The sequence below is a fragment of the Herpailurus yagouaroundi genome, unplaced genomic scaffold, assembly GCF_014898765.1.
Source record: "Herpailurus yagouaroundi ecotype Mexico unplaced genomic scaffold, PumYag 186, whole genome shotgun sequence".
Taxonomy (NCBI): Eukaryota; Metazoa; Chordata; class Mammalia; order Carnivora; family Felidae; genus Herpailurus; species Herpailurus yagouaroundi.
In genome coordinates this window covers 15133957-15150579 of record NW_024412417.1, presented here as the reverse complement: position 1 = coordinate 15150579, position 16623 = coordinate 15133957, and the positions used below count along the sequence as shown (strand labels likewise).

General features: G+C 35.3%; 1 protein-coding gene and 1 pseudogene across 47 annotated transcripts in view; one reads left to right on the top strand and one right to left on the bottom strand.

Moving 5' to 3' along the window:
* RIMS2 (regulating synaptic membrane exocytosis 2) overlaps positions 1–16623 on the bottom strand; it is a 617389-nt gene that overhangs the window by 206424 nt on the left and 394342 nt on the right. For 22 of the 47 annotated variants that reach the window (XM_040494223.1, XM_040494201.1, XM_040494176.1 and 19 more), the window contains 2 exons: positions 4176–4355; positions 3160–3269 (listed from right to left, as the gene is read on the bottom strand). In XM_040494223.1, the coding sequence (XP_040350157.1) occupies positions 3160–3269; positions 4176–4355 (290 nt within the window). Of the gene's footprint in view, positions 1–2296; positions 2330–3159; positions 3270–4175; positions 4356–16623 lie in introns of all 47 variants that reach the window. The other 25 variants (XM_040494185.1, XM_040494187.1, XM_040494172.1 and 22 more) reach the window with 3 other exon arrangements.
* Positions 9716–12814, top strand: LOC121042830 (ragulator complex protein LAMTOR5-like; annotated as a pseudogene).

Here is a 16623-nt window from a genome sequence, read left to right as displayed (position 1 = left end):
ATAAGCTTGATATATTCTTAGAAAAATAATATTATGCACCTTTTATGTTACAGAACCAAAAAATGATATATAAACTCTTTTTTACTTTTACAAAATTCCAGTACATCAAGGTCTGGAGAAAATTAAAAAAAATAATAATACCTTAACAGTTGTTTAGTACATTGTACTTTTCTTACATTGCTCTTGTTTACTCTGGTTCTCAAACAAGGAGAAGGTAACTAACACTGTACCATCATGAAAACCAACATATATAAAGTTTTAAATTAATTTCATTAATAGACTAAAATATAACCCAAATCAAAAGGAATTAAACTAGGAGTTGATCATTTTTTAGCTGTTGAACAGGATTAGATAAATAAATGTGTCATTACTTTGATTTTGAAATAATGCCATTAAATTATCTTCTGATAACTTTTAAGTGATAATCCAGACATAATTTGATTTAGACTGCCTATTGATAGCCTAGTTTGGCTCATGTACCGTTAACATCAGTGGGAAGTCGAAACTTCTAAAAGAGATATTTTATATCTCCTTTAAAGCTAAAGAAAATTACACAATTATGTATCTACTTAAGTGTTCATATCAACATTTACAAAAACATTGTTAAAATCATCCATACCTTCAAGCAAAACAAAAACAAAAAACTGAAAAACAAGTCCTTTTGTCTCATAGTGGAAATAACAAGGGTGGTTTAGGCTCTCCTTTCTTTTACTTATAAAAAAGAAAAAAGAATTACAATTAAAGGGACATTAAAGGAAAATCATGGTTTGAAGACTCTACAAGGCAGAAACTAGATGGTATATAGAATGTTTGTTGACAAGCCCGTTAAAAACTTCTTCAACCCTGACTTTCATTATCAGCTCTATGTTGGCTTTCGGGTAGACTGATTATTACAAAGAATGGAACTACTCATATCTCAATAGACTATGGCTATAAAAGATATTAAAAGTGAATTTTAAGAAGTTGTGACTTCATAAGTCAACAAATGAGGTCAAAACTCTATCTTTAAAAATCCTGGGGAGACAAAAAATTTCATATGTTCTACAGAACTTTCCTTCTGGAAAGTACTTTTAAAATTATATACACCCATATATAATGCAAATAATTGAGAATTATAGAAGTGCTGCTATTATCTCCTTATCAGGCAGCACATTAGCACTAGTCACAACAGCATGGAGTTGTTTAAAATCATTGTACATAGCATAGGAAGAACCTCAGTATAGAAGTCGATAAATCATTCAACAATTAACAAGAACACAACTTGTTCCAAGTTTTATATATATATATATATATATATATATATATATATATATATATATATATATCTAAGGCAATAAAATATCCCTGCCCAAAGGTAGTGCACTTAAAATTTTGTTACAAAGAGGTGATAGCAATATACATTTTAATACAAACATCTATAGAAGGCAAGATTATTTTAGTGATACATAATGCACTATGTGAAGGAACTTTTCAATTGTTAAACAATATTTCATGCATTCATTCAACAAATATTTATCGAGGACCTACAATGTGCCAGGCATTATTCTACGTGCTGGAAATTCGTAAATAAAAGTGAACAATTCCTTAAATTTACAAAGTTAATTTTAGAATTCTATCATTGGCAGAGGAATTTTTATTATCTTAGTGAATGTATGACACTCCATAGATCATGACTCAATATTTTCTCTTGAGTCATAACGTACTATTGATAATAAAACTGCACATATTTAACTTTGGTATACTGTAAGCAGTCTTGGTACAACATGAAAGGTGATGTAGGGAATACAAACCACAACCACTGTCTAATTCAACAACTTTCTTTTCTAGAAAGACAAATTTAATAATTAAAAGATCATCATAAATACAAAATGAAATATCTGATGATAAGAGGAACTAGACTAGGTGTACATCTTCAGTAACATAAACACAGACTGCAATTGATATCTTTGCTTAAGGTCTTGCATTAAACAGAATTCTGGTTGAAAGGCAGATGAAAAAAAATTTAAAAACAGAACATTTTATCTTAAGAAAAGATGTGCAACAGAACATTTCACTTAAGAAAAGTTCAACTCTTTGCACTCTTACTTCAATGACGCGAAGAAATTTAACTCCCTGGCATAATTTCCAAGTGAATCAAAAATTGAGTGCTTTACCAAAAATCACAAAACAAAACCATTTTACTGTAAATAAAAGTCTTTACAATGGAGGGACATCAATTGCAGTTGGGTTTATTTTTGCTTCCGTAGCCCCCCAAAAAGGCTGTCAGCATAAAACAAACCCTCCTTTATGTACAGACCTTCATAAGGTTCTATCTCCTTGACTCCATTGTCTAGGAAAAACAAAATAAAAACAAAACAAAAAAGGGAACCAAAGCACAGGGGTTAAAAACAACAGAAATTTCCAAAGATACAGAATGTATGTATCATCTATTAAAGAAAAGTTAAATGGTGATTTAAATATATATATAAATATATATGTATTTTTTGGGAAAGCACATCCAGTTACTAAATAAAGGGACCATTTAAAAAACGAGGTTGAAAATTATTACATTCTATCATCCATGCTTTTAGAGGTCCTTTATCCCAGAATTTATAGATGTTTGGGGAGTATGTTCATCTGTGTATAAACAAATAGTGCTTCGTATGCAAACATTTGAAAGTATTTAAAATATCGGTACAACATGCATCTTTCTTTGTATATTCATGATTACCTTTTTTCTGGCACTCCAGTTTTGAGAAGGATCACCATTGTTGTGCATCAGCTAACCAGTCCTTTGCAGTGTGTGAAAATTGATTTGGCTAGTTACTAATAAACTTTATGTAACTATCAACAATTACATAAACTTAATTGTAGCAAAGACATATCATCCAATTGCTTATTTAAGAGCATTAAGTTTACTTTTTAAAATGCATTTACTCAAATCTTGAAAATGTGCAAGAGCAGTAACGGAAGGTTATTTTATCTCCAAATATTACAAATTTTAAGTGCAAAACAGGTAACATTTATAAATATATTTATAAATATAACTACTAGCAAATGCGGCTAAGGCGTTCAATTAACAAAAGAAGAAAACTAACACAAAGGTAGTAAAAAAAAATCTTGATTCACCTTAGCTTCCATGTGTATTTCCTATATGACATAATTAGAAATAAAACTTACTTCTCTCCAGTGTCCCCTTTGGTGGAAGTTGAGGAAGTTGTCGGCCCCTTCGTCCTGCTACTGGAGTACTGGACGGGCTTGTTTGGACAGACCCAGTACGAGGATGAGACCTACAAGATACATCATCGATGTTCATTTTCAGTAGCGTGAGTTAAATAATTTTAACACATTTGGTTCATATGATAGCTGTGCAAGTGCAATTTTAAAAGACGTTTAGCTGCTGATTAAAAGGTTAAGAAAGAAGGACAAAATATGGATATTTGAATGATTGTCAAGAGATGCTTCTACTTTTGTGTAATATGCATACATACACAGATACATGCACACAGAATCCTACAGTAACATCCATGGAATTGTTAAATGTAAATTAGTATTCTATCTAGATGCAAGCAACAGGAGTTCTGTAGCTTAAAAAATAAAAAGTAATGCTTCACATTTCTTTCTACCAGATTTCAAACTCTCAGCACTAACCTCCCTCCCTTTATCCAAGGAGATTTTTACTCAGGCTTATATTGGATATCCCTTTATTAGAAAATATCTCATGAATCTACAAAAAAAAAAAAAAAACCCTGAACAATTCAAAATTCAACTAAAGAAGACACTGGTTAATACATGATACTAGTATGGATAGAAAGAAACTAAAAATCTAGCTTTATTTATTGTCATTATGATGATTGTTCCAAAAGTGATGTCTAATGGACACAAACAATTTCTCATTCTGTAGGAGAAGAACATGATAGTTATGAAGTGCATTATGGGGGGATTTACCCAGGACTCCTGATAAATGAGAAATCACAAAACAGATGTGGTCAGGACAGTTAAAAACAAATTACAATGGTAGCCACACACTATTATATCCGCTGAATATAAATAGTGTGCTTACACTGAAAAGGTTAGTATCAATTGTTATTAGTGATCAGCCAAGGATGATAGAAGAGACCATTTAGCTGCTGGGAAAATAAATAGGTGTGCTGGAGGGGCAAAGGGGAGGTTAGTCCGATTGATTTATCTTTCACCTCGATAAGGCAGGTGAAGGAGGGGCAGATCTTCCAGTCATTAATGAAGGCATCGACCTCATGAGGTTTGTATCAGGACGCTCAGTGGATCTGGAGCGGGCGGTGGTCCGCTCTAGGAGAGGCCGTTGTTCTGTTGGTCTGGATCTGTGATATGGCTGTCTATCTGCTGCTTCACAATCCCTGAAATGTTAGTCAAAAAGCAGCTCAGTTGATCTTTAGTGCCCTTCTGCTATTTGGTTATGATGCATCAAACTGATTTTGAAAAAGGTAATTGTTTAAAATTATCGAATTTGTAAAAAAAAAAAAAAAAAAAAGTTCTCTTCCCCAACATATTCTGAGCCAGTCTCGCTAAACTTAAGAATTTCTAAGGAAACCCCAATCTGCCTCTAATGGCATTCCCAGTGGAGATGACAGGAGTTGCTCAGTTATAATCAATGACAACCCAAACTGCCTGCGTTCCAAAATGAATTCCCTAAATGAAACGTGAAATATGTGAAGTATTCTATTTTCCAAGAATTCAACGGCTTGGCCTAACATTCTCACGAGAGTGAAGAACATACAAGCATTAATCCTAAAGCCCCTAAGGCGGATTGTTAGCGTGTCAGCTGAGATATTAAAAGGCTTTCAGCACAAACATAGTATAGTGATACATCCCAACATTCCAACAGAAGAATCAAAAGGTTGTTAAGAAACCACTGCAACCCTGCAGGCTGTAGCCATATGTAAACATGGTCCACAAGAAAAAGATCACAGAAAGCTGGTTAGTCAGCCAATCTGTGCCACCTATCTCGGGGCACTTTAGCAATGCCAACCAATGCAATTCAGAAGGGTATCGGGATGCCTGGGTGGCTCAGTCAGTTAAGTGTCTGACTTGGGCTCGGGTCATGATCTCACAGCTCCTGGGTTTGAACTCCGCATCGGGCTGTCTGCTGTCAGCTTACAGCCTGGAGTCAGTTTCAGATTGTGTCTCCTTCTCTCTCTGCCCCTCCCCTGCTCACTCTCTCTCTCTCTCAAAAATAAATAAACATTAAAAAAAAAAACCCCAACAATTCAGAAGGGTATTAACTGATTGAAATAATAATGGTTCTGAAACAGTGTGATCTCTTTGACCACAAACAAGTCCAATATCAAAACCTAATCCTTGCTGAAAGAAGTATACTTAAATGTGAGGAACCCATCATTACTGATTTTTATATCTCTGGAATCAAACATAATGCTTTTAACACCTAACAAGTGATCAATAAGTGTTTTCTAACACCAGCCCCACTTTCTGCGACACAACCCTAAGAACACAAGAACGCTAACTTTGGCTCAAGAGCTCCATATACCAACGTAATACCTACAAAAATTATTACCTCTCCATCTAGTTGTAACCACAGAAATGGAAATGTTTCTGTATTATGGACCAAGCATTAGTCTCCCCCAAGACTAATGTAAAGAACTTCCACTTTCTCTGTAAGTTCTCTCAATCTTATTGTTGATAATGAAAAATGCAGGCAATTAAAGAAAAATAAGAAAGGACACAATTTCCTACATGTAATTAATTACATGGCACACAATTTTAGACCAGCACACATGAGATTAGAGGACTTTATGAAGTGAGTGCTGGGTTTTTATTCTACAACATATCTTGTGATTCTCTCACACTTTAAATTCACAAGGTAACAGAAGTCAAATCATTTTTAAATATTTTAAAAACTATATACCATGATATGATTGATTTCCTAAGTTTAGCATTTTTATATAAGTATATCCAGGATATGTCAAAAAAAAGCTGATATATACCAAGTATAAATACATATAACATATTCAGTTACTTTCAAAAACAGAGATGAAAAAGGCAACCTGATAAGTATAAAAAAAAAATCCTAATTTTATTTTTGTTCCTGAAAAACTATTTGAGAGAAAACACTTTTCTTTAGAAATAAGTGTGCTCAATAGTTTGCTAAGTGTTTTTAATGTACATTATCTTTGTATACCTTCACCACAATAAAAAAGCAGAAGCAACGTAACATATATCCCTTAGAGTCCTTAAAGCCTATCTTTTTGGAGAGTATCAATAACTACATTATTTTCAGATTTCCTATTACGTTAACAATAAGCTAATCTCATTGTAAGACATAGCAACAAAATTTGGTAGAATGTCTATGACCACCCTAACATAAAATGAGGCTAATCCCTCATGTATTTATGCAAAATTTGATTTATTCTGATCCTATCAAGCAATTTTTCCAAGTGAAAAGTAATATGTTAGGACATACATTTTTACTTCTTTGACATTACATTTTTAAAAATTGAAATACATGATTGTGAGTGAAATCCGGAGAATTATTTCAAATTTGTTGCTGTGTTCAATGTCCTTAAAAGGATACCGCTACTTATAAAGCAAATAGGTCACTCTTTAGGCAATATCCCTTAGGAAAATTCCTCTTTAGTGGAAGAGCTGTTTGAGGACTATGTCAACATTTTAAATTTTGCTTATATTTATTCTCTCCATATTCATAAATAATATGAATTATCTGATTTCTGTAGCATGAAAGGAGAATTGGCTAATCAGTGAAACACAAAAAGAGCCAGGGTAGAAGGTGGCAATTTCCTGAAATGTTCATCATAGATCGTTAAGGGGAATGGAAAGCAACCATATTTTAAACTTTGAAAACACAAGAGAAGATCAACACAGGCTCCCGCTCAAGGGTAAGAATAAGTCTTACTAGGTAAGAATTAAGACAAGAGCTGAGAAAGTTGAAAGTAGCAGTGCCTAAGTGTCACCTATGATGCCCCATCTCGTAGCAGGTTCTTTAAGAGACTGAGATATAAAACTTGAAAACTTCCACCTAAATTCTTAGTGAATTTTAATTTTAAGATAAAGAACATAAATAATTTTGAATGGTAGCAACTGAAACGTGGGAAATATGCGTTTGCAAGGCATAAAATATTTTAGAGTCTACCTAGGGTTTTTAACTAGGAGTATATATTTCAATGTATTTTTTTTTCGTAACTGCATTTATTTAAAAAAAATTTTTTTTCAACGTTTATTTATTTTTGGGACAGAGAGAGACAGAGCGTGAACGGGGGAGGGGCAGAGAGAGAGGGAGACACAGAATCGGAAACAGGCTCCAGGCTCTGAGCCATCAGCCCAGAGCCCGACGCGGGGCTCGAACTCACGGACCGCGAGATCGTGACCTGGCTGAAGTCGGATGCTTAACCGACTGCGCCACCCAGGCGCCCCTTAACTGCATTTATTTACCTTATTTTACTTTATGCATTTTAAAACATTCTTCTAAAAAGGGTGGCCATAGGTTTTACAAGATTGCCAAAGGGCGAGCCATATAAAAGGTTAGGAACCATATACCTATAAATTTAAATCTTTCTTAGGTAGTTTGGTTGTTTTTAAAAAGTGATATAATATCTAAAAAAAAAAGTCATTTAATATCTATCAGATATTGTTAATGTTTTGTAACATATGAGTAAAATAGTTCAGATTTCTGCATGTATCATTTACCTGGATAAATACAGATTATTGCTCTGTGTTATGTAGTGGCCCGTATTCCAAATTGCAAGCGTTTGCACAGGATACTGTTTAATAGCCCTCTACAAACAGAGCTAATTCATATCGACTGATAATACCATAACAATAGCCAAAACTGTAGCAACCCTGCTTTAAAAGCATACAATAGCCCATGCAGAATTTGAGCTGAGGATTTCTAAGGGAAAAATAATTTTATAATCATCCAGTTTGATTATTTGATTATTTGTCCAGTTTGATCATTTTTCTCCCAGTACAGTTGCTCTTAAAAGATTTTTTGAATTTTCACGTATCTGACACAGCTTTTACGTATTTCATCACTTGTGCTATTCACTTTTCCTATTCTCAATTACAAGGGATTGTAACTCAATCACAAGGACTCTGGAGCACAAGGGAGTTACTCAGTGTAACAGGAAAAAATAGGGCAGTGGGCATTTGTTTCTATAACCACTTACATTAAACCATCACAGTGCTACGATTCCAGATCAACAAAAGCTCAATGTAAAGCATCTCTGTAGGTGTGATAAAAGAATACTAATACTCAAAAAACAAAACAAGACAAACAAAAAACAACCAGCACAATGTAAAATTTCAAAGTAACATTCAGATGTCAGTGAAACTGTCCTAGTACATTACTCAGAACTTACAGTCTATGATACATTAGACAGGCTTCTTTCATATTTAGATTGTAAAGATGCCATAAATAAATGTAAGTGGTTTTCTTAAAAAATAAACTTGTAGAAAGTGAAGCTTTTTAAAAATTCTTTTTTTTCACAAAGAAATTATTTTCCTAAAGCTGAAATCTTAAATTAAAAAAAGAAAAATGTAAGTGTATCTCTGAAGGACAACAATTATAATCTCTGGTTTGGGGCAAGAAACGTCTTCCCTGTATCTATATTGTGTAATACCATAAGCTGATTAACAGCAGAAGCATTATGCTTTGGATAAAATCTATTGAATGTCTAGAGATTTTCTGAGCATTAGCTGCATAATGAAGAAATAACTACATGATAATATCTTAAAATTAGACATTTTAGGGTGATTAATAAAACATATATACATATTTACATAATAAATAATTTAATTATATGACTCAACTCTATAATTTTCATGCTCATCATAAATTACAATGTACAAGTTTAAATTTGTAAAAACTGTAGTTTATATTATTTTAGTATTGCTTCCAAAGTAAAGAGAATTGCAATACACAAAATACTCACCATGGAAATCATGGTAAATAAATAAATAAATTAACTAATTAATATTGTGTATGAATAGGAACATTTTATTATTTTGGTGGAAGATAGGTCAATTTATCCCTAGGCATGATGGCATCTCTTTACAGAACATTTCTGTTCACTTAAATGTAAATTCTGTACATTAGTTAAAAGTGAGTTTACTCAACAATAACAGCAATATATACTGTCAGCCAAGTTAGCAATCGAAGATGTGAAACAGCAGTAATACATATAGTGATGTCAGAAAGCAAGACACTTCTAATGTAGAAAAACATATTACTATCACCCTTAGGTCTATTTTATCACCAAAAAAGAGAAGTGCTCAAACAAATCTAGAGAAGTATTTTCTTAGAAATAGTCATTAGTCATTGTAGGAGATAGCAAGAAAAAAAGAGTAAATATCTCAATTTCCTGAAGAAAATTAGGGACAAATACAATACTGAAAAATAAAGATATATTGTATTATTAAATATGCACACACTAAACGTATAAGATGTAAATGTCTTGAGGATATTTTGAGTATTTTATTAAATATTTATAACTTTCATTGTTATTTAATTTTTACTTCAAAAAATAACAGAAACAAAACTACAAGTAAGCAGAATTAATTATTTACTCAGCAACAGTTAACATGCAGCAAATTAATACATTATTAAAATATATATTTTTAAAATCCTGAGATAATATAATTACTATCTATAATCTATAACATGCTTACTTTACTAAATAATTTTCATTTTTCAGTGGATGTTAAAGTTTAAAAACATTTTGTCAATTGTAAGAAATTAATGTTATTCCACCAAGGGACGGGCACCCCCCCATGTTTTCCCTTCCCAGGTCCTCAAACAGTCTGAAATAACAAACATTTTAAACGTGTGTTTGTAAAGGACCAAATTATGCATTGTTACTGTAATATATGTATAAATGTGAAGAGGGCTGGTCCTCATAGTAGAATGCTATGTTCAACGGTTTCACTAATCATCGTTGAACAATTCACCAACCTCCCTTTGTTTAGCTAGGTTTACAGGGAGAGTGGAATGGGTATAAGGCAAATATCTCAGACATACTGCTACCACCTGCCCTTAGCTGCCACTTCATGGGGTACCAATCACACAGTCAGAGGTAGTAGTCCAAGGATTAATCCCCCCAACATGCACACACACACACACACACACACACACACACACACACACACGTACACACGTACACAGTCTAACAGAACAAGATGTATGCCTATTTTCAGGCATAAATACTAATTGCCTCAGTCACTACTGATGACATGATGTCTAACAGTCAATAAAAAATTACTAGAAACACCAAAAGGCAAGAAAAAATAGGGCCCGCTGTCAAGAGACAAAGCAATCAACAGAGTCAAACTCAGAGATGACACAGATTTTGGAACTATTAGGGAATTTCAAATAAGTCTAACTGACAAAGACTATATTAGAAAAGATGGACAACATGCACGAAAAGATGGAGAAGTTTCAGCAGATAGATGGAGACCATAAAAGAGTCGGGCGGGAGACATGCGGTAGAGAAGGGACACAATGTGCTGTAGGGTTCCCGGCTGGGGGTGGGGGTGGGGGGGTAGTGGGTGTGATGGAAGAGACTCTGGAGCAGCACCTGGAGGACACAATGAAGAATCCGCCCATTGTTTGAATCCTGGGCACAGATTCACTAGGACTTAATCTGGGCTGCTGTGAGATCCTGTCAGATTAGCATGCTGGGGTGATATCTGTTCTAGCTCAGCAAGCAGCTGGGCTAACTTCCGACCCCACTGATACTCCTGTGATGTGTCTAGAATCAGATAATGGGAATATTATGATCCAGAAGCAGGACGGTATCACAGTGGCAGTACACAGCAAGACCTTTTGATGTCTTCTATCCGTTCTCCAGCAGCCTGTCATAGAGGAACTTAATTCTACCTATGTTAAGTGTCTTATAGAGCTATTGAAGTTCCAGAAGTTAGGTCATTCATTTAAAGTACATTAGGCACTTTTCTATTAATTTTAGAGTAAGCTTTTTTACACTGTATGGACTGACTTGTAAAAATACCAGTAAGGAAGAATCACAGCTTGAAGTAGCAGGTCCAGGTCATTTTGCATACAGAGTTTTGTTATGTTCAACAAATCAGGTTGGAGGGAAAAAGAGGCAAATGGAAATGCTGGACATACAGAAATTAAAATATGGCAAAATATTAGTTAGAAAATTAGCCTGGACTTAGTTTATAGAGATCTTAATGCCTCGTAAAGAAGCTTAGGCAGGGTTTAATTTTCTATGAGAGTGACCTAAAGCTTCTGAATAAAGGTAATTTGTAAATAACGTAATGAATTAGGAAGACGAATTCAGCAGTAGTGTATGGAATGAAGTAGAGTAGGAAAAGGCTAACTTGTAGTAATAGGGGTAAAAATAGAGAAGAAGGTATGGATGACAAACATTATAAATCACAATGTACAAAATATGAAATATGCAGCATATAGAATATGCACAATATACAGAATTATACAAACAGAAGGTTAGGATTAGAAGGAATCTCAGAGGCCATATAATCCAATCTCTGTCTTTTTAGAAATAAGCAAACTAAGGCTCACAGAAACTTGGGATACGTCACACAATTAGATGTTTTCTGAGCTGGAACTAGAATTGAGCTTTCTTGATTCAGAAGTCTGTTAACTTCACTGAACTATAAAGTGTTCAATAGCAAGGGCTTTTTTTTTTTTTCCCTCTCAAACATGTTTGACATCCCCATATGAATTAAATGTAGAAATAAACAAGCCAAAGCAAAAACCTGAAATACCCAGCCTCCAAAATGAAATGATGATCTATTAATATGAATAAAAGAATTCTAGGGAGGAAGGATAGTAACTCCAGTTTTGAACTTAAATTTGTGAGAGATAGAAGAATATTCTGTACAGAGGTCAATCAGGTAGAGAAATCTGGTCTTCAAAGGAGAGAGTGGTACTGGAGATACAGTTTGAGAAGTCATTGCACAGTATTATATTTCAGTATTGATTGATTAATTGATTCATTATTTCAATACTACTTATTGTGCTCATATTATAGGCCAGGAACTATACCAGCTGCTGGAAGTTTTGGTCAAAGCCACAGAGATGATGGGATATAGGTCAACATACAGTCAAAAAGTTGAGGATGTGAGAAATAGGAAACAAGAGAAGGAGACAGAACAGTCAGATGGTAGAATGAGAATCAGGATAGTAATGCGTTAGAGAAACTTTAAAAAGGCAGTATTTGAGAATGGCAGATGCAAAGAGGCAGCACACAGATAAATATATATAAAAGCCTTGGCCAATAATAATCACAGGGAAAATAATTTAAAATAAAGGGCTGGAGGCAGCAGTCAACCATAGAGGGTTGGAGCGTAGGAGCTGATGAAGGAGTGTTTGAAGCATATGTAAAAATACATACTCAAAACCATGACTTCAGAGACAGAGAAGTGAATCATTCTCAAAGTAGCTTGAAGGTTTGCAGAACAGAAAGAAGGTATTATTTAGATTTCATCAGTAATTCAAGAAGAAACAAAAATATGAAAATAAGAGATATTGAAATGCAAGAGAAATGAGAAATAATTAATGAAGAAAAATTCCAAAGACATTAAGAGAGGTTACAGTCAGAAACACAAATAGAAGGTGGAAGGAGATTGGTAATAACACAAAGAAATTAAGATAGAAAGGAAGTATGAGTTACTTGGATTTGATCACATTTACTAAGGGCTCTCAGTACTACTTACCAGAAAATGGCATCTATAGGACAACAGTCTACTGGACACCTAGGTGGCTCAGTCAGTTAAGTGTCTGACTCTTGATTTTGGCTCAGGTCATGATCTCATGGTTCGTGGGATCAAGCCCCATGTTAGCAGAGCCTGTCGGGATTCTTTCTCTGCCTCTCTCAGTCCCTCCCCTCCTCATGCACACGTGTGAGCGCGCGCTGTCTCTCTCTCTCTCTCTCTCTCTCTCTCTCTCAAAATAATTAAATAAACTTAATAAACTTAAAAAAAAAAAGTCTACATTCCATACAGAAATCTCATCTTCTGTGACTCCACTAACTTTATCAGAATGCTTTCTCTAATGAGGTTTTAGTCATGGCCCCAAATACCTTGAGATAAGACCATTCACTGCCTCTCTTCAAACTCCATGGCATTCCTCCCAGCAACTTACTTGGGTCTATCACCAAAACCAGTCTCAATTCTGGCACCAGAACAACTTTGTGATAAACTTAGTAAAGGGCACGCTCAACTGCCCCGGATATCATCTAAATTCTTCACCTCCTGTACTTTCTTCCGTACCGTTTCAATCTCCTCTCATTCTCTTAGCTGTTATTTTTTTTTTAATTTTTTTTCAACGTTTTTATTTATTTTTGGGACAGAGAGAGACAGAGCATGAACGGGGGAGGGGCAGAGAGAGAGGGAGACACAGAATCAGAAACAGGCTCCAGGCTCTGGGCCATCAGCCCAGAGCCTGACGCGGGGCTCGAACTCACGGACCGCGAGATCGTGACCTGGCTGAAGTCGGCCACTTAACCGACTGCGCCACCCAGGCGCCCCTTAGCTGTTATTTTCAAACCTCCTTACCCATTGTTAACAAACTTTCTTGTATCATCAAGGAATGGTTTTGTTCTGTAGAACGGTTCCTGCATATCCCTACCTTAAATAATATCCAGCTCAGCCTTGCAAACTCTGCTTCCAGTATCGCTCACAGCAGGAGAAGCTACTTATTCCTTCGTATTTCATAGTCCATGGATCTAGGAGAAGATGCCTTCCTAGAGGCACTCTGGCCATTACTCTCATACCATAATGTAAATATTTTTATTTCTATGAAGCATGTAACTTAGCTTGAACCTCCATTAAAAATTCAGGTTGCTAGTATCTATACAACTTCCAATCATTATCTCTTCTCTTCGTCATTGATAATTTGGGGAGCTGGTTGTCAGCTACCTTCTTTATCCTGATTCCTATGGTAATGCTAGGAGATTTTAGTGCACATGCAGAAAACTCTTCAATAATCTTGAACCACAAGATCTTCAAAACCTCAATCATCCTCACATTTTTCCTGCATTACCCCCCACCTCAAAACTACTGTGGATCTTAGAATCCAATGAAACTATTTAAACTCAGAAACACTAAATTCTAATATGTATCTCAAATTCTGATTACAATAGCTAATTCTGTCAGGTGTCTCATAATCTCGCTCCAATTTTACTTGATGTTCACTTGATAGTCGATACCAATTCCCGACAGTATGTATCACTGTCTTTGCCTTCCTTCCTTACCCATCCTAAACTCCTATGATTGATCGTCTGACCCACTCCCATATCAACACTCGGATTCCTTTCTAACCCAAATCTCTCGAACATTTATCAGAACCCCAAAACTTTGTTCCATGCCATAATCTGATTTCTCTATATCGAGGCAACTGTGAATAACTTCAGGAAAGTTTGGCGCACTGCAAACTCATGGCCTCCCACTTCTGCTGGGCTGCTATCATCTTTTTAGTTTTCCTTAGTTCCCACCACTTTTTAACCAATGACCATTTTAAACTTCCTCATTTCCAATCAACATCATATTCAACCTTGGGCCTCCACCCTCGAGAATTTGTCTCAAAAACAACCGCCATCATCTCGGTTTACAGCAGTGAGCTCATTGAGGCTATGCAACATAATTATCTTCAACTTCACAACTTTTTGCTAAAAACTTACTTCGTTTCAACTCTCTCATCAGTTTTCTTCCGGTCTCAAAAATAAACAAGAGTGTCTTTCTGTTTACAAACTCCATCTGTGTATTGAATCCATTCTCCTACCTAATAAGACCTTTCTAACAGTCATCCTCTCCTTTTTCCATATTTTCAACCTATCTTCTCCTAAAGGATCCCTTTCTCCAGTCTACAAACTCATGATGTATTTTGTAGTCGAAAGAGAGAAATCTGCTTTGAGATCACATACCCCCATCCAATATTTCTCCTCCACATTCATAATGCATCGAATTTCTTAGCTCCCGGTCATGTTTCAGGCTACTGCAAGCTGCTTTTTTTCCTTTGCCACCCTTCTGAAGTCATCCGAGATGAGTCACTAATAACTCCTCATTTGCCAAATCTCCTGGGTGTTTTCCAGTTATTATTTTTACTGCTGACGTTATTTCTTCCTGCTTCAAACTCTCTCCTTTTAGCTCTATTCTTCTCACTCTTCCTTCTCTGTGTCTCTTCCTTTATCTACCACTTAATTGTTAATGTTGCCCAGAGTGGAGAAAAAAAATCCTTGGCCTTCATTTCATGGCTTGTTTCTTAGGTTGTTTTCACTTTTATTTTTGTAGCTATTTCCCATTATGAGTGAATTTACTCTCAATGTGCTCTATATAGCCCAAATTTCTATAAGTTTTAAACTTATTTATTTTCCTCCTTGCTAGAGTTTTCTCCTTAACTCTCTCAATAATTCCAAAACTGAACTTGTCCCTCACTTAAACTAATTCCTCTCCAAACATTCCTCCCCTTTGTCCCTCACTTAAACTAATTCCTCTCCAAACATTCCTCCCCTTTGATACTCACCTTTGTTAAGGTACTACACGCATCCAGTTACCCAAACTAGAAGGCTCATAGTGTTCCTTGACTCTGTGCTCCCCCTCAACGTCCAAGTCCTATTATTTACCACATATTACTGATTTCAATTGATTAAATCTCTGGTCTTCTTTCTATCTCTCCATCTATTACCTTACTTAGTTCAGGTGCTCAAAGAGGTTTCTGCTGCCCAGAGATAGTTCTGCAAATATCCTTATACATGCTTTTCTTTCCCACCCCTTTTCTCAACCATCCCATACAGTCTCTAGAGTAATTATTCTAGAGTGAATAAGTATATTATAGCCATCTCCTAATTAAAACTCTTTGAAGTACCTTCATCACTTACAGTCTTAGATCTAAATTCCTTACTAGAACATACAAGTTATCTGTAACAGGGACCATCTCTATCATTCCAGATTTATTTCTTGCGATTCCCTGCCTTGTGGATAATGCTTCAACAGCACTAAAACATGATATGTATTACTTTAGTAATTTTACTCATACATTTCTTTAGATTTCCACTGACATCCTACCTTACCTCTATATAAATCTAAATAATTCCAATTCCCCTTTCAAGTTATAGCCTAGCTGTCTCCTCCATGACATCGCTACATAATGTTTACTACCACCATGTTGCCAAACATTAGTGATTCCTTAGTATGTTGTGCATAGCTTTAAGTAGAGGTAAATATGAGGGGAAAAAAAAGTTAGGTGTGGGAGTAAATTTTTAAATATAAAAGGTATATTTACTAAAATAAAGGCTATGTCTTAATAAAGGGACATTAGGGGCGCCTGGGTGGCTCAGTCGGTTGAGCGTCCGACTTCGGCTCAGGTCGTGATCTCACAGTTTGTGGGTTCAAGCCCCGCAACAGGCTCTGTGCTGACTGCTTGCTCAGAGCCTGGAGCCTGCTTCAGATTCTGTCTCCTTCTCTCTCTGCCCCTCCCCTGCTCATGCTTTGTCTCACTCTGTTTCTCAAAAATAAATAAAATGTAAAAAAAAAAAAAAAAATTAAAAAAAATAAAGGGACATTAATACAAGGTAACATGATATCCATTCTAAATGTTGGTTTAAAGGTTGACTGTGTTTAAAAATACACAGTGACTCGGAGATCAATTTGTGC